The sequence below is a fragment of the Aquarana catesbeiana genome, linkage group LG03 (genome assembly GCF_042186555.1).
Source record: "Aquarana catesbeiana isolate 2022-GZ linkage group LG03, ASM4218655v1, whole genome shotgun sequence".
NCBI lineage: Eukaryota > Metazoa > Chordata > Amphibia > Anura > Ranidae > Aquarana > Aquarana catesbeiana.
The window spans coordinates 724997604-725021165 of record NC_133326.1 but is presented as its reverse complement, the minus strand read 5'-3'; the positions used below and the strand labels follow the sequence as shown (position 1 = coordinate 725021165).

The following is a 23562-nucleotide window of genomic DNA, read 5'->3' as shown; positions in this document are numbered from 1 at the left end:
GGGGTCTGAGTGATGATGAGGAGGTTAGGGATATGGATGGAGGGGGATCTGGGTGGAGGGGGTGGAGAGGGATGTGGTTGAAGGCGGGGTGGAGAGGGATCTGAGTGGAGGGGGTAGAGGGGGGTCTGAGTGATGATGGGGAGGACGGGGATCTGGATGGAGGGGGTGGAGAGGGGTCTGAGTGATGATGAGGAGGACGGGGATATGGATGGAGGGGGATCTGGGTTGAGGGGGTGGAGGGGGGTCTGAGTGATGATGGGGAGGACGGGGATATGGATGGAGGAGGATCTGGGTGGAGGGGGTGGAGAGGGATGTGGGTGAAGGCGAGGTGGAGGGGGATCTGAGTTGAGGGGGTAGAGGGGGATTTAGCTGAAGACGAGGTGGAGGTGGATATAGGTGGAGGGGGTAGATGGGGTATCTGGGTGGTGATGAGGTAGAGAGGGATCTGGGTGGAGGGGGCGTAGAGGGATGTGGGAAATTGCCCAGTAAATAAGATGTTTGGAAAATTAGAGTTAGAGAAGTGACAGATCATTTCACATTGTGTGTCCCGTTGGTGTAATTTCCTAGCACATGATTGGATATTCAAACTGAATACATCTTCACCTTATTTACTAGCATTATAGAGTCTCTCCTGCTTTAGTGAATGGTGTGTGGGTGTCGGTGTGTCTGTGTGATTATTGTGGAGACGTTATGAAGAATCACTGACCAGCGTCACAGAACACAGAGCCAAGTCAGAGCAAAGTACACAATGGAGGAAACAGAAGGGGAGGGGAAATCAGGGCAGAGATGGGAAATAAAACGAAAACAAATGAAGACATTTTATAGACAACTTCCGTATCAAACAGCGATATATCACCGAGCACAGAGATCGCAGCATCAGGTATGAAGGATGATAATATACTGTGTACCCAATCTTTATCTATCTTTAAGAGGGTGATTATTTCTTTTTTTTTTTTTCACAAAGCTTTATTAAGGTATTCATGCAAATACAAGTCAAATGAAGAAACTTGGGGGATCCCAGGTCAGTCTCTGGATCACTTCCTTGATCTCTTGACTCCTCTGACCCAGTCAGCCTCAGAGGCTCTTCCATGGTGCTGGACACTAACCACCACTAATGCTCTATAGTTTCCTCTCCAGTGGCCATACTCCCTACCACTGAGGATGTCTCTCCTGCACTCACTAGAAAAGGATGCCACCAGCAGCTGTACACATATCTCCTGGTCCTCCTCCCCAGCCTGGATAGTAACTTTCCTCTGCTTTGCTCAACTGTAGAAAGTGAGCCTGCAACCGCACTCGGATGTTCCTCTGGCCACTCTGGTCCAGCGGCCTCCATGCAAAAGCCTGTATATCACTCTGCGTTATAAACAACAGGAGGCAAACTGCTGGCCACTAGCTCCAACAGTGGATCCTTGCAGTGCTTGCATCTGCTCCACACTCTCAACCCTGGCTTCCGGCATGTCCCGCATAGCACACAGATGCTCGTCCCCCTGGATGGTGACCAAAATGGTGCTGCCTTCATGCACCAGCATCACACCTGTGTCAGTAAGGCACTCTGCGTTTCTCAACACTTGGCTCGGTCCCTCCGCAGCCATACTTGTACTTTGAAGTGACCAGCCTAGATTAAAGAATGGCATGTGGCCTGCCAACTTGGTGCTCCTTACCATGTGCAGGGTGTACTTCTTTTCTGGGACCTAGTCTACAACTCTTCCCCTCTCCCTGGGGCTCACTGTCACCACTTCTCCCACGCAAGAGCCTAACTCTTTTCTTTTCATACAGAAATGCTTATGTGACTGGCCATAGTATTTACTGTAATAGGTGCAATTTGTACTAACATAGTTGCCGGCAATCCCTTCTCACCACATGGACATACACATGTCACCGGCTGCGACTTTACCCACTCCGGTTTCTCAAACAGTTACTTGTAGCAAAGGCTGCCTGCACCCAAAGGGAATCCAGGACTGAGCCCCTACATGTAGCACAGTCCCCAGACCGGCCTTGAAGTTTTGTCCCAGGTTCTATTCACTATTGGGTGCATGGCAGCCAGGCACACAGCAATTCTACAATCTTGCTATTCAGTAACCAGGCAGTGGGTGTCTTTTTGAAGTTCAATGTTGGTTGAACTTGGTTGGGGTGTATGGTGATCCCTGGGATTGTCCAAATTTAGTGCAAAGTGCAAGAGAGGATTCTCTATGGTAACAACTAGATTCTTCAGGGTGGCTTCCCTGTGACTAGCAGTAAAATGGGCATACAGCTCAGAGAGCTCCAATTATAGAAGCAGTTTTAAGCCAGCAATAGTCACTAGGATCTCTTTCTCTCTCTCAGGCCTCCACTCATGGTTTCCCTGTGTACATGGATGCCTCCTTCCAGTACCAGCCAGACCCTGTACCTTGAGCCTCTAGGCCAGATCCTCAGAAGCAGGGGTTCCAATCAAACAATCCAATCTCTTGCTCTAATCACGTGCTTCTAAAAAAGAAAAAAAAACATTTGAATCCATGCGTCTGGCTCCCTGCATGTAAATTAGGGGGCCAGATGCATGGATTGGGGAGTGGGGGGGGGGCGGCGCCTGTGCGCCCTGCATTACGGGCTGCCACTGGTAAATAGTGTAAATATCAATCGTTTTAATTTTTGATGGAGTACAGTAGGATTAGGATTTTATTCCTGTCTGTAATTCACTCTCTCTATTTGTCCTGGTGCCCATTCCCTACTCTATAGGGATATCCATTAAAGATGAGCTTCTGGTCCATTCCAAAACCATGTTCAGATGAATATTGCTTGTTCAGAGGTTTTGTGAACAGCCAAGCTAATTGGGTGTTCGGCTGGGCTGAACCTCCATCTTCAGTGATAAGTGATGTATTTAGAATTGTATGAGGTCCCCTCAAAATTCATACTAGCCCCATGTTGAGGGCATTTGGCCTTGTATGGTTCAGGAGCAGGAGGAGAACCCCTGTTCCCTGCCTCTCCTGGTCAGAAAGGCTGCATGATCAGAAAAGGGTCTGGTGTAGACTTTGGGAGAACCACACTTTTTGTTTTTGTTTTTTACGTGAGGTTTCAAAGGATCTGGTATGAATATTTTTTTTATGATTATTACTTTTTATTAGTTTCTGAATAACATAGTACAAAATAGTACAAGGTAAAACAAAAGAAAAGCGAAAAAGGCTTAAAATGGTTGTAAAAACGTAAGTTTTTTCACCTTAATGCATGCTTTGTGCTGTAGCTCCACCCAGACCACCCTTTTTCTTACCTGAGCCCATCCGATCCAATGTGCACCAGCCGCTGTCTCTCTCCTCATTGGACGGACTGATAGCAGCAGGAGCCATTGGCTGCTGTCAATCAAATCCTGTGACATGGAAGCGGGGGGCGGGAGTGAGCCCACATGGGTGCCCCCAGGGGAATGTGTGGGGGGCACCCGATGAAAAGGAATTGCTGTTTTGGAATGCCAGTACAGGAAGTTTACCCAGCAGGGTGTTTGTGACAGTGAGTCAGAAATGGGAATTCATTTCCTAACAGGATGTTCTCACATAGGCCTCCTGATGTGATGTATGGGGGTAGAGGAGCACCAGATAAGACCTCCTGGGGAGGTTACAGCAACTTCAAAGGCCAGCTTGTACTGAAAGATGACCCGGGTCATCTGATTAGGAAGTATACTCTTTCCTTGTCCGTCTTTCAGAAAGTATGCTGTATTCTCCACTAGGGGCACCATTAGTTCATGAATCACTGCTTTTGACCCGGGTCATCTTTCAGTAACAGCTGGCCTTTGATATTGGTGTAACCTCCCCAGGAGGTCTTATCTGGCGCTCCTCTACCCCCATACATCACATCAGGAGGCCTATGCGAGAACATCCTGTTAGGAAACTAATTCCCATTTACGACTTCTTGTTACGAACACCCTGCTGGGTAAACTTCCTGTACTGGCATTCCAAGATGGCAATTCCCAACTTAGGCCAAATGGCTGTATCAACCTTGCAGTAAAACTCCTGGAATATATGATATTTAACCATAGTGCCTTCCAACAGCAAGCTTTATAGATTGTTTTAAATGTGGATTGCCATTGTTCAGCTGTATAGGATTTTCCAAGATCTGTCTCCCATTTTAAATAAGGGGAGGTTTTAGAGAAGGTGAGCTTATCTTGGACCAGGCTGTAAAAAATGGTAATACCTTTAGTAGGAAGTAGACGTGATTTGAGATATTTCCAGGCAATGAAAGGGAGGCAAATCTTCTGGCTCTTGAGAGTTCTTAAAGCGGTTGTAAACTTGCAAGGCAAAGTTATAATGTGTAGTATGCATCACATACTAGCACATTATGTAAAACCTTAAAACGAATCCCTCCAGCGGTGCACTGTCACCACTGACAGGGTTTCCAACTTCACCTGGTCTTCCTTCCGGGTTGTCGGGCTCTGGTCCTTTGATTGGACGAGCCACAGTGACATCACTCCTGGGTGTGTGTGCAGGAGCCGCTGTTCATGGCACAGGGCTCTGAAGTTACAGCACAGGTATGCCGCTCCTTCAGAGCGCATGCGCGGGTGACATCACAGGCAGCTTCACAAGTAAATATCTCCTAAATGGTGCATGTTTAGGAGATATTTACTGTACCTATAGGTAAGCCTTACTATAAGCTTACCTATAGGTAAAAATCAGTGGCTGTGCATCCATTAAGGGTGTATGGGCATCACCCCTTCTGTCACCCCACCCCCCTATATGACTAGCATGAATCCATCCATGGCCGCCGCTGCCACCTCCTGTTCAGGCGTCCTGCCCCTTTTCAGATGCCGAGTCCCTGATATACAGTGGAGGGGGTGTTTTTTTGAAGCATAGGCTCTAATATGCTTCAAAATAGGTGGACTCGGAGTGCAGAGCATTGTGCTCGGAGCCCACCCAGGTGTGTTAGGAAAGCAATTGAATATTTTCTTTTTTAACACTGAACTACCTCTCCGTCAATCAGGAAGTGCAGGTCTAATACCCGTCACCTGATTGACTGAAGGCAGAGGTGATCCTATTGGACATCTAGCGGACCGGAAGAAGAGATGCAGGGAAGCATGGAGGACAGCATGGAGGACCCGCTACTTGTCCCACACATCTCGCTGCCAATAACCGCTGCCTGACCCGCCACCAAGATGGGGTAAGTGCTGGGCAGACAGCGGGCGGGCGGGGGTCACAGTGGCTGCATTTGATGGGGGCCAAGTGGCTGAATATGATGGGCACAAGTAGCTGCATTTGATGGGGCACAAGTGGCTGTATTTGATGGGGCACAAGTGGCTTCATATGATTGTCACAAGTGGCTGCATATGATGGGCACAAGCGGCTGCATTTTATGGGTACAGTAGCTGCATATGATGGGCACAAGTGGCGGCATATGATGGGCACAAGTGGCAGCATTTTATGGGCACAAGTGGCTGCATTTTATGGGCCCCCCCAGTGCTTTCTGCCCCCCCCACACTCTCGAGCTCCCCCAGTGCTCTCCGCTCCCCCTGTGCTCTTCGCTTCCCACTGCTCTCTCCTGGCCCACCCAGTGCTCTTCAGCCCCCCAGTGCTCTCCACTCACTCGTGCTCTCAGGCTCCCCCACAGTGCTTTCCACTCCCCCACAGTGCTTTCAGGCTCCCCCAAGTGCTCTCAGCTCCCACTGTACTCTCCAGCTCCCCAGTGCTCTCTGGCTCCTCCCCCAGTGCTCTCTGTCCCCCGTGCTCTCCAGCCCCCCAGTGCTCTCCAGCCCCCCCAGTGATCTCTGTCCCCCCATGCTCTCAGGCACCCCCCAGGGCTTACCAGCCCCCCCAGTGCTCTCCGCCCCAGTGCTCTAAACCCCCCCCCAGTGCTCTCCAGTGCCCCAGTGCTCTCCAGCACCCCAGTGCTCTCCAGCGCCCCAGTGCTCCCCAGCTTCCCAGTGCTCTCCAACTTCCCAGTGCTCTCCAGCCCCCCAGTTCTCTCATGCTCCCTCCAGTGCTCGCAGCTCCCCGCTGTGCTTTCCACCCCCCCGAGCTCTCCAGCCTCCTAGTGCTCTCAGGCTCCCTCCAGTGCTCTCCAGCCTCCCAGTGCTCTTAGGCTTCCTCCAGTGCTCTCTGCCCCCCATACTCTCCATCCCTCGTTGTGCTCTCCGCTCCCCCATGCTCTCCAGCCACCCAGTGCTCTTAGGCCCCCTCTAGGCTTCCGCTTCCCCCTGCACTCTCCAGCCCCCCCAGTGCTCTCAAGCTCCTTCCAGTGCTCTACACCCCCCCATGGTCTCCAGCCCCCCAGTGCTCTCAGGCCCCCCCTTGCTCTTAGGCTACCCCCAGTGCTCTCCAACCACCACCCCAGTGCTCTTAGGCTCCCCCCAGTGCTCTAAGGACAAGAGAACAGCACCCTCTAAGTGCAGCTTGCAAATATTTTTAATGAAAATAAAGGAATCTTAAAATACACTCACAAAGGTTTAGTAGGAACAGGCATGTAACATGGCATCATCCGCTCTGACTCCCGGGTGAAGGGAAGAGTCCAAAGCTGTTGTAAACGTGTCTGTGATCCGGTCGTTCCTCTGGCCACACAGTTGGTGCACAGTGCTTCCGGATGGTGGGGACTGCGATCAGGAAGCACTGTGCACCAAATGTGTGGCCTTAGGAACGACCGGATCGCGGACACACGTCTACAACAGCTTTGGACTCTTCCCTTCACCAGGGAGTCGGATCGCATGCCTGTTCCTACTACACCTTTGTGAGTGCATTTTAAGATTCCTTTATTTTCATTCAAAATATTTGCATGCTGCACTTAGAGGGCACTGTTCTTTTGTCCTTTCTGCATGCCAGAGTTTTTTTGCGTTCTAAACTTCTGAACTGGCAGCCCTCTATGGGCAGTTACCTGTTTATCTTTTATCCTTACATGGACTTATCTCCTAAAAAGAACTGATTTATTCCCTTATTCTCCTACCCATACCTGTTTTCATGATACTGTTATATCCAGAGTGCACCGTATTATCCAATTGTATATATGTTGTTCCCCCCAGTGCTCTCCGGACTCCTCTAGTGCTCTCCGCCCCCCCCCCCAATTCTCTCCAGTTCCCCCTGTGCTCTCCAGCCCCCCCCAGTGCTCTCCAGCCCCCTCTGTGCTCCCCCCCCCATGCTCTCTGCCTCCCCGTGTTCTCCAGCACCCCCCATGTTCTCCGCCCCTCTCTGGCCCCACATTCTCTTTGCCCCCCCTGCTCTCTGGCTCCCGCATGCTCTCTGGGCCCCCCCGTGCTCTTTCCCGGCTCCCCTCACCTTCATTAGGTTGGAGAGTGGGGAAGGGGCCGGTAAGTCATGGGCTGCTCAGTCTAAAATGCCCGGGGCCTATTTTTTGTCTCAGTCCAGGTCTGAGTGGGACATACACTGTATAAGCATAAATTGATTTGATGGCGAACTTAACTGGGAGTCACTCACTTCCCTTCCTCCCATATGACAGCAGTTTTGGTGACTGGCCTTTCGCTGTCGTATGGGAGTGGGGAGAGCCCTTGGTCCTATATAAGCTCTGACTGGATTTATTTGAAGCTTACACAATGTTTACCTTCTTAGTTTCCAGCAACTATACAGAATGATAGGGGAGTAAAAGGTAAGGTACACATGTGATACTGGGGAGGGTGGAAGTTAGGTTTACCTGTTGATTTGACCTAAATGACCCAGGACAGGTTCACTTTAAACTGATCAATTAGCTGCATAGTACAGCGAGTCAGTACAACATGGGGCACAAAAATGTGATCAGTTCATAGTAGAACATCATCATGTTTATGTTACTTATGTCCTGTAAAAACAGCCAACAATGAATTCATCTTTTTGTAATTCCAGCAATGTAAAAAGGTCCATGAAACCACTTAGAGATAATCTCAGAGAATTATCAGAGACTTTCACTTCCCTCGTCTGCTGTCAGCGATGGCGTCTGCTCTGAGAGCTGAGCTGGAATGTTCTGTCTGTCTGAACATTTATACAGATCCTGTAACCCTGAAATGTGGACACAACTTCTGCCGGGATTGTATTGATCGTGTGCTGGATACACAGGAGGGGTCTGGAGGATATTCTTGTCCTGAATGCAGAGAGAAGTTTCAGGATCGTTCTGCACTGCACAGGAATATGAAACTACGTAACATAGTGGAGACTTTCCTGTCTACTCTGTCAGATCAGAAGAAGTCCAGAGTCATCTGTACTTACTGTGTGGACTCTCCTGTACCTGCTGTTCGGTCCTGTCTGCACTGTGAGGCTTATTTATGTGATAAACACCTGAGAGTCCACAACAAGGCACCAGATCATGTCATATCTAACCTCGCCACTTCTCTAAAGATCAGGAAATGCCCCACTCATAACGAACTTATTAAATTGTACTGCACTAAGGATGGCAGCTGTATCTGTGTGACCTGCAGTTTGGCTGGAGAACATCGGGGACACCAGGTGGAAATACTGGATGAGGCTGCTGAGAAGAAGAAGGAGTCACTGAGGAATGTTCTGCAGAAACTGCTGACAAAGAGAGAGGAGACGGAGGAAAGAGTCCAGAATCTGCAGGAACACAGGAGGAAAGTAGAAGAAGAAGCAGCTGGTGACACCGAGAGAGTCACTGTCCTGTTTGGAGATCTCAGGAGACGTCTGGAAGATCTGGAGAGAAGAATCCTGAGGGAGATCTCCGGGAGGGCAGAGCGGTTCTCCATCTCCATCCGGGATCTGGAAATAAAGAAGGAGGAGCTGTCCAGGAAGATGCGTCACATTGAGGAGCTGTGTAACATGACGGATCCACTGACTGTCTTACAGGAATCAGACACAGGTGACTTGTGTGATACTGAGGATGGAGATAATGAGGACAGAGAGAGACATGAGGAACTCCTCCATGATGGAGGGGGTCTGGACGTGGCGGGGGTCTTACACACAGGTTTATCTGATATTATAACAGAGGTAAATGTATACTTCTATATACAGGGAGCTGAAGACATATTACTGGATGTAAACACAGCTAGTAATGATCTACAGATATCAGATGACAGGAAAGCTGCATCCAGGTCAGATATAACACATCATCGACCAGAAACACCAGAGAGATTTGTAAATTATCCTCAGGTGATAAGCAGCCAAAGTTTCTCATCAGGGAGACATTACTGGGATGTGGATGTCGGGGGATCAGATTTCTGGAGAGTCGGGATGTGTTTCGCCCGTATAGACAGAAAAGATTTACAGGCAGGAGTAGGAAGGAATAACAAGTCCTTGGGTTTGATCAGGTCTGGCAATCAGTATTTTGTGAGATATGATAATAAAGAGGTCCTCTTACCCACCAATCTCTCCAGCAACAGAGTCAGGATATATCTGGATTATGAGGCCGGGCGGATCTCCTTTTATGATCTGTGTGACCCGATCCGACACCTTCACACCTTCACTGCCACTGCCACCTTGACTGAGCCCCTCCATGCTGTGTTATGTGTAGTGAGAGGTTGTATAAAGATATGTGAAGGAAAATCCTGAGATATGAGAACTCCACCCAGAAAACTGGTGACATCACAGGGAGGGAGCGTGGGATTGGTTCATTGTAGAGCCAATGCTTGGAACTAGTGGTTACTTGAAATATCATAAATGTAGTTTATTATCGGAGCACAATCATAACTGCAGAGCTTCTCTGATTTCCGGGAACACCTCCTGGCTTTAGAGATGTGTCCCTGGAAATGTTGCTGGTGATGAAAAAAAAGTCAATACATACACTTTAATGCTGCAGGTTTATCAGAGAGTTGTTATTATTATTATACAGGACTTTTTATAGTGCCAACAGTTTACGGAGCGCTTTATAATAGTTATCTTTATAGACATTTAATTCAAGCAAAGCGTTTTACTGTATTAATGAGATATAGCAAACATATGATTATAGCATGCTTCCTTGTCTACATATAGCTGTAGCCCTGGCTGGCAGTCCCTTTTAAAGCAGAGCTCCACTGCTCAGGGCATCATCACCACCACACCGTGGGATCTCTTTCCTTTTGATTGACAGGAGAGAGACCAAGAATCTGTGAGTGCCTGCGTTATGATTTTGAGTCTGATAAATCCCAGACTGAGTAAGGAGAAGGAGGGAGTCATGTTGCACTCATTGTCAACCCCATTTCTCCAACATTCACAAGTCTGCGACAAACCATCAGATTCAAATCTTGTATCCAAGGTCCAGACAGAGGTCTGACATGTCCCATGTAATATTGCCTCACTAAAACAGCCATCTCCAGCAGATCAAAGTTGAATAAACAGTGCTTAGGGGTATGTAAGCTTCAAACATCTAATTGGGCACTGTCATAAAATTTCCATCTCATAATACTTCTAGCAGAGCATTACACCTCTCATTAATAAATCACCGGGACCAGATGGCTTGCACCCGAGGGTACTTAGGGAACTCAGTCAAGTAATTGCCAGACCATTGTATAATAAACCTAATTTTTACTGACAGTCTACTGACTGGAATGGTACCAGCTGATTGGAGAAAAGCCAATGTAGCACCAATATTTAAAAAAGGCCCAAAATACATCCCTGGGAATTACAGACCAGTTAGCCTAACATCAATAGTATGTAAACTCTTGGAGGGTATGATAAGGAACTATATACAAGATTTTAGTAATGAGAACGGCATCATTAGCAGTAATCAACATGGATTCATGAAGAATCGTTCTTGCCAAACCAATCTATTAACCTTTTATGAGGAGGTGAGTTGCCATCTAGATAAAGGAAGGCCCGTAGACGTGGTGTATCTGGATATTGCAAAAGTTCCCAGTCACAGTTCCCCATAAACGTTTACTGTACAAAATAAGGTCTGTTGGTATGGACCATAGGGTGAGTACATGGATTGAAAACTGGCTACAAGGGCGAGTTCAGAGGGTGGTGATAAATGGGGAGTACTCAGAATGGTTAGGGGTGGGTAGTGGGGTTCCCCAGGGTTCTGTGCTGGGACAAATCCTACTTATTTTGTACATAAATAACCTGGAGGATGGGATAAACAGTTCAATCTCTGTATTTGTGGACAATACTAAGCTAAGCAGGGCAATAACTTCTCCGCAGGATGTGGAAACGTTGCAAAAAGATCTGAACAAATTAATGGGATGAGCAACTACATGGCAAATGAGGTTCAATGTAGAAAAATGTTAAATAATGCATTTGGGTGGCAAAAATATGAATGCAATCTATACACTGGGGGGAGAACCTCTGGGGGAATCTAGGATGCAAAAGGACCTAGGGGGTCCTAGTAGATGATAGGCTCAGCAATGGCATGCAATGTCAAGCTGCTGCTAACAAAGCAAACAGAATATTGGCATTAAAAAGGGGATCAACTCCAGAGATAAAACGATAATTCTCCCGCTCTACAAGACTCTGGTCCGGCCGCACCAAGAGTAGGCTGTCCAGTTCTGGGCACCAGTCCTCAGGAAGGATGTACTGGAAATGGAGCGAGTACAAAGAAGGGCAACAAAGCTAATAAAGGGTCTGGAGGATATTAGTTATGAGGAAAGGTTGCGAGCACTGAACTTATTCTCTCTGGAGAAGAGACGCTTGAGAGGGGATATGATTTCAATATACAAATACTGTACTGGTGACCCCACAATAGGGATAAAACTTTTTTGCAGAAGGGAGTTTAACAAGACTCGTGGCCACTCATTAAAATTAGAAGAAAAGAGGTTTAACCTTAAACTACGTAGAGGGTTCTTTACTGTAAGAGCGGCAAGGATGTGGAATTCCCTTCCACAGGTGGTGGTCTCAGTGGGGGGCATCGATATTTTCTAGAAAATAATAGATAAGCACCTGAACGATCGCAGCATACAGGGATATACAATGTAATACTGACACATAATCACACACATAGGTTGGACTTGATGGACTTGTGTCTTTTTTCAACCTCACCTACTATGTAACCATGTAACTATATGTAATACACAGACTCTGATATATCCTGACTATTACTGGGGGTCATAAATCTCTAGAAACTTCAATAAAGACATATTGTGAAACAGTAAACCTCCATTAGTAGAGACTCTTAATGCATGTCTTAAGTACTCTAGTAGAGCATTTTTTTACACTTGTGTCTGGTTCCACTTGACCTGAAACTGCCTTTTCACACATTTCCAGCCCTCTACTCTATTCATATGTCAGAGAAGGTACTATGATGTAGATGAAGTCATAACACCTGGCTATAATAATGTATAAGAAAGTAACAATCAGCAAAGCTGATGGGAAAATTAACAGTGATGATTGTACTGCATGGAAAGGCACTAAGTCTGTAGAAATCATAATAATAAAGTGCTTATACATAACAATATAATAATCACAATAAAAAGTGCTTGCACACAACAAATGTATGAAAAAACACTTAAACAGGTGAAAATAGGTCACTTATATGTAATCAACATAACCTGAAGATCCAGTGAGGGGAAATCCACAACAGAAAAAACAAAATACTACTCAAGAGTAACCTTAAATATGTGGTGAAAAAATAGTCAAGTGCAAAAAAGGTGTAAAAAAAATACTAAAGTGACAGTGCTAAAATAACTATATATATTTTTAAAATCCAAATGGCGAAAATATTGTTCATGTAGTCCAGTGCTTAATCCAGAGCAACAAGTGAAATCCACCAGGAAGTGCAATGGCTGCTCACCTTATTCAGGAGAATATCAGGCAATAAGTCAAGCACTGGCCTACATGTAGTCTCCATCACTCTTACAGGTAGCCTAACATCAATAGTATGTAAACTCTTGGAGAGGATGATAAGGGACTATATACAAGATTTTAGCAATGAGAGCAGTATCGTTAGTAGTAATCAGCATGGATTCATGAAGAATCGTTCTTGCCAAACCAATCTATTAACCTTCTATGAGGAGGTGAGTTGCCATCTAGATAAAGGAAGGCCCGTAGACGTGGTGTATCTGGATTTTGCAAAAGCATTTGACACAGTTCCCCATAAACGTTTACTGTACAAAATAAGGTCCGTTGGCATGGACCATAGAGTGAGTACATGGATTGAAAACTGGCTACAAGGGCGAGTTCAGAGGGTGGTGATAAATGGGGAGTACTCAGAATGGTCAGGGGTGGGTAGTGGGGTTCCCCAGGGTTCTGTGCTGGGACCAATCCTATTTAATTTGTTCATAAACGACCTGGAGGATGGGATAAACAGTTCAATCTCTGTATTTGCAGACGATACTAAGCTAAGCAGGGCAATAACTTCTCCTCAGGATGTGGAAACCTTGCAAAAAGACCTGAACAAATTAATGGGGTGGGCGACTACATGGCAAATGAGGTTCAATGTAGAAAAATGTAAAATAATGCATTTGGGTGGCAAAAATATGAATGCAATCTATACACTGGGGGGAGAACCTCTGGGGGAATCTAGGATGAAAAAAGGACCTGGGGGTCCTAGTAGATGATAGGCTCAGCAATGGCATGCAATGCCAAGCTGCTGCTAACAAAGCAAACAGAATATTGGCATTAAAAAGGGATCAACTCCAGAGATAAAACGATAATTCTCCCACTCTACAAGGCTCTGGTCCGGCCGCACCTGGAGTATGCTGTCCAGTTCTGGGCACCAGTCCTCAGGAAAGATGTACTGGAAATGGAGCGAGTACAAAGAAGGGCAACAAAGCTAATAAAGGGTCTGGAGGATCTTAGTTATGAGGAAAGGTTGCGAGCACTGAACTTATTCTCTCTGGAGAAGAGACGCTTGAGAGGGGATATGTTTTCAATATACAAATACCGTACTGGTGACCCTACAATAGGGATAAAACTTTTTTGCAGAAGAGAGTTTAACAAGACTCGCGGCCACTCATTAAAATTAGAATAAAAGAGGTTTAACCTTAAATTACGTAGAGGGTTCCCTTCCACAGGCGGTGGTCTCAGCGGGGAGAATCGATAGCTTCACGAAACTATTAGATAAGCACCTGAATGACCGCAAAATACAGGGATATATAATGTAATACTGACATATAATCATACACATAGGTTGGACTTGATGGACTTGTGTCTTTTTTCAACCTCACCTACTATGTAATCAATGGGCTCGTACATATGGAAAGCAATAAAACTCCTCATGGTGTAGTAAAAACGACTATTTATTAAAATCAATGTAGTAACTTACATATAAAAATCTGACATTCAGCAAGACAAAGGGGCCACAGAAGGGCTGAACGCTGACAGAATCCAAACTTGGACATCACCTGGCTCCTCCCGATGCATTGCGTCACTATTGCGACTTTATCGAGGGCTGGAGAAAATAATGGGGAAATTACCCTTTCTAAGGATTCAGATCAATATCATGTTTGATGTCTATCAGATTGTGATTTTGTTCTGTGCAATAATTTGATGTCTTTTGGTCTGTGGGGAGAGCTGCCAGGGACTCCAGGAATGAGCAGGGCAGGCAAGGAGATGCAGAGGGGTGATGTCACCAGTGGAAGTGAACTGGCCTGAGCCTACAGGTACTATACAGGGGAAGAAAAAGAACCCTCTGGGGCATTAGTCAGTAGGACAGTATCACAGCTGGTGAGAGGCGACCCGACCCATGAGGGAACCTACTAGGCCCCATGGAGCTAGACTACACAATCTAGAAATGAGGCCTTAGAAGCAAAAAAAAGGACAATTGCTCAACTCCACTCATCTTCCTGCATTAGGACTGCAGCCATGTGAACCAAGAGGTAGAATTTTCATGGAAAGATATGCCAGAGATAGAGTGGCCTACCTCTCATCTGCCATAATCCTGCAAGATACAGTGTGGCCTATTTCTCATCCACCAGTTTCGAGTGTCCAAAGAAAAAACTGCATTCTAGAAGGACATCTTTCAAACACTGGACTAGTGAGTGGTCTTTGGCCAGCATTTGCTGTGTTAAAATTTGCTTACCCCTTTTTGGGAACACCGCCATCTATTGTAAAGCTTTATTAAAGGGGTCCTCTGCAACCTTTCATTGTTGGTTGTTTAGGACACTACACTGAGATATGTTTAGCTGTGGGTTATAAATACCTTCTCTTGAAGGTTGGGTGTTCCACTGTGAAGTTTAAAACAGTCCTGGCAGACGTTGATAGACTTACCCACTGGTCAGTGATTATTTAGTGTCTTAGCATCCAGTTAGGTCCCTGTAGTTAGTGGAACCCTTCTATCACCAATAGAGGCCACTGGTTGCATTGATTGTTTGCTTCTATTGCTTTCAATGTCATTCTCCACCCACTGTGCATTTCAGGCAAGGCCTTTCTTTGGTGGTAAAGTACGAGTACCAACTCTCTTACCATGATGTGAATTGTATGTGTTTATTATTGTCAATCCCGGTAGCCACTTCCTCTCTTCAGGACTTATTATTTTCTTTAATAAAGCCAATTTGTCACCATCGGTGTGTCGATAAATTGTCAAGCAATATTAAAGCCAAGCAACATTTTCTGCAGCTTCTTTGGGGGTGAATACTACACAGCAATCAAATTACCTTTGGAAGTTACATTAAAATCTTTTAAAACCACTTTACATTGAAAAGGTCCCTGGCACTGCCCCAGGACATTCACCCCTCTGCTTCCTCCCATCTAATAGACTTCTCGGGATTTTTCATAAGTCCATCTGTGGTGGTAGAAGTAAGCCCTCAAAAGTTCATCTGTGGTGATGGATGTAAGCCCTCATAAGTCCATCTGTGGTGATGGAAGTAAGCCCTCATAAGTCCATCTGTGGTGATGGAAGTAAGCCCTCATAAGTCCATCTGTGATGGTGGAAGTAAGCCCTCATAAGTCCATCTGTGATGGTGGAAGTAAGCACTCATAAGTTCATTTGTGGTGGTGGAAGTAAGCCCTCAGGTAGCCCAATGGCTCTTTAGTGTGATCAGAATTGTCATCAAGCCTTTATCACTAGAACATTGGATAAAAAAAACTTTGGGGGGAATTTACTAAAACTGGAGCAGACAGAATCTGGAGCAGTTGGAATGCTGGCAACCAATCAGTTCTTCTCTTTCATTTTCAAAGCTTTTGGCTACTTTCACACTGGGCGGGGGTGCATTAGTGGTAAAGCGCCGCTAGTTTTAGTGACACTTTACCGTCGTTCTAGCGGCGCTTTTGGGCCGCTAGCGGCCGAAGAAATGGTTAATAGCACCTGTGTTGCGGCGCTGCCAAAGCACTTTGCAGGTGCTTCGGCAGCGCTGCCCATTCATTTCAATGGGCAGGGCATTTTGGGAGCGGTATATAATGCAGCCAGTTAGCAGTGAAATCTATTTTGGACTCAGGAACATGATGTGCAAAAAATTAAGCTAGCAAAAAAATTAAAAATAAGTACTTTTAAAGACCCCCATCCACAATAACTCCAAGATACACAGTATTCTGTTACCTACCTACATTCAGTAAGTATTTACATCTACTTTACCAGACCTATCAGTGCCGACATATCCTACTGTACACTAACCTCTCCCTATGCACTTTATTAGCACCACTCCCTATGATTTCCCTATAATTGCTAAAACATAATGGGCTCCATTTTCAAAAGCAGATTGCATGCAGTGTGTAGGTGTTCAGACACATTCTCCCTAAATACCACAAGCGTCCCTGAAACTGTCAATTGACTATGCCGTTTTGCGGTAACGTTACCGCAAAACACTGAAAACACTTGATAAATATCACATGAACAGGCGTTAAACTGAATTCACAGAAGGAAATAAATAATTAAATGCATGCGGTAAATGAGTGGTGGTCCAGGCATGCGATAGTTAAGGAAGCGGCAGCCGCTGGCATCCTTAACACCAAGAAAACAACACGGTTGTTAAGGAGTGGGAGGCTGCCGTGTCCTTAACAACCGATGAGTCATCAGCTGTCAGCTGAATATAAACAACAGATTTTATGGCACTTAAACATTGTGAAAAAAAACAGAGTGCCCCCCACCCCAATCCATACCAGGCCCTTCAGGTCTAGTATGGATTTTAAGTGGAACCCCATGCCAGAATTTAAAAAAAAATAGTGTGGGGTCCCCCCCCCCAAAATCCATTCCTGACACTTATCCAAGCATGTAGCCAGGTGAGGAAATGGGTGGGTGATGAGCAAGCGCCCCCCCCCCCCCCTGCTCCTGAACTATACCAGGCCACATGTCCTCAATGTGGGGGGGGTGCTTTGGGGCAGTGGGGCTCCCCCCAAAGCACTTTGTGCCCATGTTGATGAGGACAAGGGCCTCTCCCTCACAACCCTAGCCGGTGCTGGTGGGGGTCTGTGGGCAGGGGTTTTATCAAAATCTTGAAGCCCCCTTTAACAAGGGGGCCCCCAGATCCCACCCCCCCATGTGAATGAATACATAGTACCCCCTATTCATTCACCAAAAAAGTGGCAAATGTTAATAAAAACACAACAAGGGTTTTTGTCAAGTCCTTTATTTTAAAAACAATTCAAAATGATCCCCCAGTGTAGATCCAACGGCGATCACGAAGAACTGCGGCCGCCAACCCAAAATAGAAAGAGAAAAAGAAAAGCTCTGCTCCAAATGACAGCTCTGCCGCCTCCCGCCGCTAAATAAACTACCATCACTGGGTGCCCCCAACCCTTAGTTATTTAGCAGCGGGAGGTGGCGGAGCTGTCATTAGGCGGGAACAGAGCTTTTTTTTTCCTTCATCATGATTGACATTGGGTCTACACCAGGTGGGACATCTTTAACACTTTTTTGGCGAATGAGTAGGGGCATTAAATTGTTGTTGTTAAAGGGGGCTTCCAGATTCTAATAAGCCACCACTAGCAGACCCCGACAAGCACCAGCCAGGGTTGTTCTCATCAACATTGGGACAAGGTGCTTTGGGCGGATCCTCCCCACCCCAAAGCTATCCCCCCCATGTTGAGGCATGGTTGGTTGGTATGGTTTAGGAGGGAGTTGGGTGCTCGCTTGTCAGTGGCCCGTCAGGCTGCGTGCTTGGATGAGGGACTTGGCATGGATTTTCGGGGGGGATCCCAAGCCTTTTTTAATTTTTTATTTAGGTGTGTTATTTTTCTTAATTTTTCATTGCCGGCAATGATTTTCTTTACATTCAGCTATCAGCGGGGAACCCCTGACAGATGACTCATTGTTAAGGACGGGGCAACCACCAACTCCTTAACAACCATGTTGTGTGCTGGTTGTTAAGGACGCCGGCAGCTGCCCGCTACTTAACAACCAGCTACTGTGTTTACACTGTTTGTTAAGGATTACTGCAGGCTTTTACTACTAAAAATGCACAACTTAATAAAATAGCACATGTGGCATTTTAGTAGCTTTTTTTGTGAATGCCAAAAAAATTCTTAAGGTAGTAGTTACCTCTTTATGAATGGAGCCTATCAGAGGCGGCTCTAGGCTTTGTGAGGCCTTAGGCAAAACTTACACATGAGGCCCCACAGACTGGGACGCTCCGTGATGAGGCCGCTATTCCTCAGGCTGCGGGCAGTATCTGATTTGTCCATCAGCTCCTAAGCCACAGAGTCCCAGTGGGGGTAGGCGGAGCCGCCGGCGTCAACTTCAGTGATTGAGAACAGGCAAATTAGGCGGCCGCGAGGCCCCTGTGAGTGTGAGGCCTTAGGCGACCGCCTAATTTGCCTAATTAGAGAGCCGCCTCTGGAGCCTATTGTCCTTATGTCTGCTGGGAACCCAACCTTTTATAGTGAATGAGCTGGCATAACAAACCCCCATTGTTGGGTCCACCAAAGGGTTGGGTTCACTGAGTACCCCTGAACCCCAAGCTCATCCCTGTTCTGTATCTCTATATTTGAATTCACGTACTGACAAGAGATCAGTGCAGGAAGGTCAGTGCGAATCTGTGCATATTAATAATCTGGGTGGAGGGGGGGGGTGTGGGGGTTGTATCAGTCTGGGAAACAGGCTCAGCAAATGTTATGTAAAGTTTGGGAGGGCAATTTGTGTGCCCAGAATTCAGCATTAATAAATAAGGTTCCTCTGTATACACTCGCAACACCCAATCATGCGCCTACAAAAAATTATTTTGGTGTAATTTCCTGGCGCATGATTGGATATTCAAACTGAACCCAGCTTCACCTTATTTACTAACATTTCCAGAGTGAAGAGTCTCCCCTGCTTTAGTGAACGGTGTGTGCGGGTGTTGGGGTGTCTGTGTGATCATTGTGGACACATTACGAAGAATCACCGACCAGCGTGCCAGAACATGGAGCCAAGTCTGAGCATGGTACACAATGGAGGAAACAGGAGGGGGAGGGGAGGATCTGAGGGCAGAGCTGGGAAATAAAAGTAAACAATGAAGACATGTTTTAGGCGACTTCCATATCACACAGTGTGACATCACCGAGCCCAGAGGACGCAGAATCCGCTATAGAGGAGGAGAATATACTGTGTATACCAGGGATCCTCAAACTACGGCCCTCCAGCTGTTACGGAACTACACATCCCATGAGGCATTGTAAAACTCTGACATTCACAGACATGGCTAGGCATGATGGGAAGTTCTTGAACAACTGGAGGGCCGTAGTTTGAAGACCCCTGGTGTATACCATCTTTCTGTGTTTTTACCTAAAATCCTCCAATCACATCACATCAACCAGTTCAGCTCCACATCACCCCCTATAGACCAGAGTCATTCTTACATCTCTGTTATGGGACTACATCTTACCTAATGATGAATGTTAAAAAAGTGTAAAAGAAAAATATGAAAAAATATGATAAGGAACGTAAAACATAAAAAAAAAATATATAAAACAGGAAAAGTGTGTTGTGTGGAATATGATTACAAAAATATATATATATATATATATAATGAAAAAAAAATATGTCAAGGAATGTAAAACATAAAAAAATATATATAAAAAAGGAAAAGTGTGTTGTGTGGAATATAATTACAAAAATATATATATATATATATAATGAAAAAAAAAAATATGATAAGGAATGTAAAACATAAAAAAATATATATAAAAAAGGAACTGTGTGTTGTGTGGAATATAATTACAAATATATATATATATATATATATAATGAAAAAAAAAAATATGATAAGGAATGTAAAACATAAAAAAATATATATAAAAAAGGAAAAGTGTGTTGTGTGGAATATAATTACAAATATATATATATATAATGAAAAAAAAAATATGATAAGGAATGTAAAACATAAAAAAATATATATAAAAAAGGAAAAGTGTGTTGTGTGGAATATAATTACAAATATATATATATATATATATATATATATATATATATAAAAAAATGAAAAAAAAATATATATATATATAATAATAGTAGTATTATTGCTGAAAAGAGAGGAGATATAAAAAGCAAACCAAAAATAATAATGACTAAAAATTATATATAATAAAAATAGAAATAATGATAAAAATAAATAAAAATAAGAATAAAAATAATAATCTAAATCAAAATAATCAAAGTAATGATAATAATGATACTAGAGGACTCAAATGGATAATAGTGATGTTTGGGAAATAGGGCTGTAATATAACACTACGTGAAAACACAATCTTATTAATCTACAGATATGTCACATAACAGCGACCTGGATCCTGGAGCCGTTCCCCTTCTGTAGCCGTTTTTCTCCTTACTAATCTGTAAGTGTGGATAACTTGTTGTTGTCATAATTAAATACCTGCACTCAGAGGCGCTTTTCTTTCGTTCTTTTCCATGTTTACTAGAGAGCTGAGTTCGCTCACCTGGAAAGCCTGCCCTCAGCGCTGGTCCGCACACGGAGACATTTTAGTTGTTCCTATTTACTCCCTTTGCACAAAGTTTATTGCTATGGACTGGCTATTGCCATGGACTACTGATTATATTATCCTGCAATTACAGCTTTGCTTTTATTTTTTCAGCCTATTGATTGATTTTATATTTATATTTATTTCATAGTGCATTTTCTATATTTGTCCTGAGCGCTCGCACATATTTGCATATATACATGGTGACTTAACTGGGTGACCCCGCCTCCCTCTGACACACGGGGAAGCCATGGGGAAGTCCTGTGGTGTCAGAGGGGGGTGGGGTCACCAGGTGGCCCCGCCCTCAGTTATATAAGCGCTGTCACAAGCCAAGAAGCATCAGACAGTGGGAGCCTCCCATGGAGGCGGATCGGTGGTGGATTTTTTTTTTCTTTTTCGGTCCGGGCGACGTGATAGAAGAAGATGAATGGACATTGTGGGACATTTTTTTTTTAACAAAGGACTTGTCCCAAGCTGTGTTTTGTCGTTTGTAACATTTTGACACTTTTTTGTGAAATGGTAGGGGCACATTTGTACCCCGTTACCATTTCACACAGGGGGGAGGCTGGGATCTGTGGGTCCCCTTGTTAAAGGGGGCTTCCAGATTCTGATAAGCCCCCCCACCCGCAGAGCCCCACAACCACCGGGCAAGGGTTGTGGGGATGAGGCCCCTGTCCTCATCAACATGGGGGCAAGGTGTTTTGGGGGGCTACCCCAAAGCACCCTCCCCATCTTGAGGGCATGTGGCCTGGTACAGTTCAGGAGGGGGGCGCTCTCTCGTCCCCCCCTCTTTTCCTGCGACCTGCCAGGTTGCGTGCTCAGATAAGGGTCTGGTAAGGATTTTGGGGGGACCCCTACACCATTTTTTTTTATTTTGGCGCAGGGTTCCTCTTAAAATCCATACCATTCAGGTCTGGTATGGATTTTGGGGGGGTGGACCCCTACACCATTTTTTTTAAATTTGGTGCAGGGTCCCCCTTAATTTCCATATCAGACCCGAAAGGCCTGGTATAGATTTTAGGGGGACCCCCCACACCATTTTTTTTAATTTGGTTCGGGGTTCCCCTTAATATTTATACCAGACCCAAAGGGCCTGGTAATGGACTGGGGGGGGAACCCACGCCGTTTTTTTCAGTGAGTTTTATCTATATTGCCAAGACCCGACAATACATTACAGCCGCAATCAGTTTTAAATGACAATGTTTCCTTTAGAAAGATCATTTTGCTGTCAGACTGTTCTAAGCATGGGAAAAATGCGCCACTTTACAGGTATACTATAGACACCCCCCAGGCACGATATTTAAAGGAATATTTCATTTTTATTGTTTCACTTTAAGCATTAAAAAAATCACTGCTGCCGAAAAAACGGCCGTTTTTTTTAAACTTTTTTTTGCATTGATCCATGTCCCCTGGGGCAGGACCCGGGTCCCCAAACACTTTTTATGACAATAACTTGCATATAAGCCTTTAAAATTAGCACTTTTGATTATTCATGTTCGAGTCCCATAGACTTTAACGGTGTTCGCGTGTTCTGCCAAATTCTTTGCCTGTTTGCATGTTCTGCTACGAACCGAACAGGAGGGTGTTCGACTCATCCCTACTCCTGTTTATAAACATCAATCATACAGGAAATAGAGAGATACAAAGTAACATTGTTTATAAACATTGATCAGGCAGGAGATAGAGAGATACAAAGTAACATTGTTTATAATCAATGTTCAAATGGAAAACAGGGTTCAATTTACTATAGCTTATTCCAATAAATTTGTGTTTTCACAAGATATCTCATGCATAAATATGTAAAATGTCACTTCTTTATTACCAGTAAATGCTGCACTGGGAGCAAATACCAGAAATGAGGTATTTACCTGCAGTAAGAAATTGCAAAAAATGTAATAATACATTAACAAAAAAATGGTTATTGTCTAATGGTCTAGCCACATGCTATTTAAAAAATGTAATAATTAAGAGTTGAAATATTTAGCAACAATATTAATACATGTAACCGGCACCTGCTGGGATCTGGTATGAATTTTAAGGGAGACCCCACGATTACCCGTCAATTACAGCGGTCACATGATCACAATGTCCACCTCAGCCTGCCAGCATTTAGAACCTGTTAAAGGGACAGGAGGCGGCAGCAAGAAGGGGTTTATCCCCTTCCCGCCGAGCATACACAGATGTGCGTACTCAGCTTTCCGGGGTTATACCGGTATGATGCCCGCAGCTGCAGGCATCATCCCGGTGCCGGTTTTTACAGCGGGCGATCGGCTTTCCGGGTATAACAACCGATTGAGCTAAAAGTCGCTCGGCTGTTATACCGGAGCAGCGGGAGGAGACGTCCTCCCCTCCCGCCGCCTCCCGCCGCTCTTACCGGGCCTCCCGTTCAATCGGGAGGCCTGGTGACCAATCGGCTGCCTCCGGCGGCAGGGGGCGGGCTGGAACGAAGCTGTGGACAGCTTCGTTCCAGCCTTCTAATTGTAAACGCGGAAGCGACGTCATGACGTCACTTCCCATTTACTCGGATGTCAATGGCACCGATTTAAAAAAAATACACAGTATTCAGAATCGCCGTCTTTGGCGATCTGAATACTTTGAAGTGCAAAGGAGGGATCGGCAGTCTTTTAGACCCCCCATCCCTCCATAAAGAGTACCTGTCACCACCTATTACTGTCACAAGGGATGTTTACATTCCTTGTGACAGCAATATAAGTCATCAAATTTTTTTTTTAACACAATTTATAAATATTAAAATAAATAAGAAAAAAAACATTTTTTAATGCGCCCCCGTCCCCGCGAGCTTGCGCAGCAAAGAAAACGCATATGGAAGTCGCGCCCGCATATGCAAACGGTGATCAAATCACACATGTGAGGTATTGCCGCGATCGTCAGAGTGAGAGCAATAATTCTAGCACTAGACCTCCTCTGTAACTCTAACCTGGTA

At 45.2% G+C, this 23562-nt stretch overlaps 1 protein-coding gene across 1 annotated transcript; it reads left to right on the top strand.

The window, feature by feature from the left end:
• The first annotated feature begins 385 nt into the window (after window positions 1–385).
• On the top strand, window positions 386–15246 carry LOC141133742 (E3 ubiquitin-protein ligase TRIM11-like). Its single transcript, XM_073623275.1, has 2 exons — window positions 386–880; window positions 7779–15246. Exon 2 carries the CDS (start codon window positions 7863–7865, stop codon window positions 9429–9431), a length of 1569 nt encoding a protein of 522 aa, XP_073479376.1. The 5' UTR covers window positions 386–880; window positions 7779–7862; the 3' UTR covers window positions 9432–15246.
• Window positions 15247–23562: the final 8316 nt, after the last annotated feature.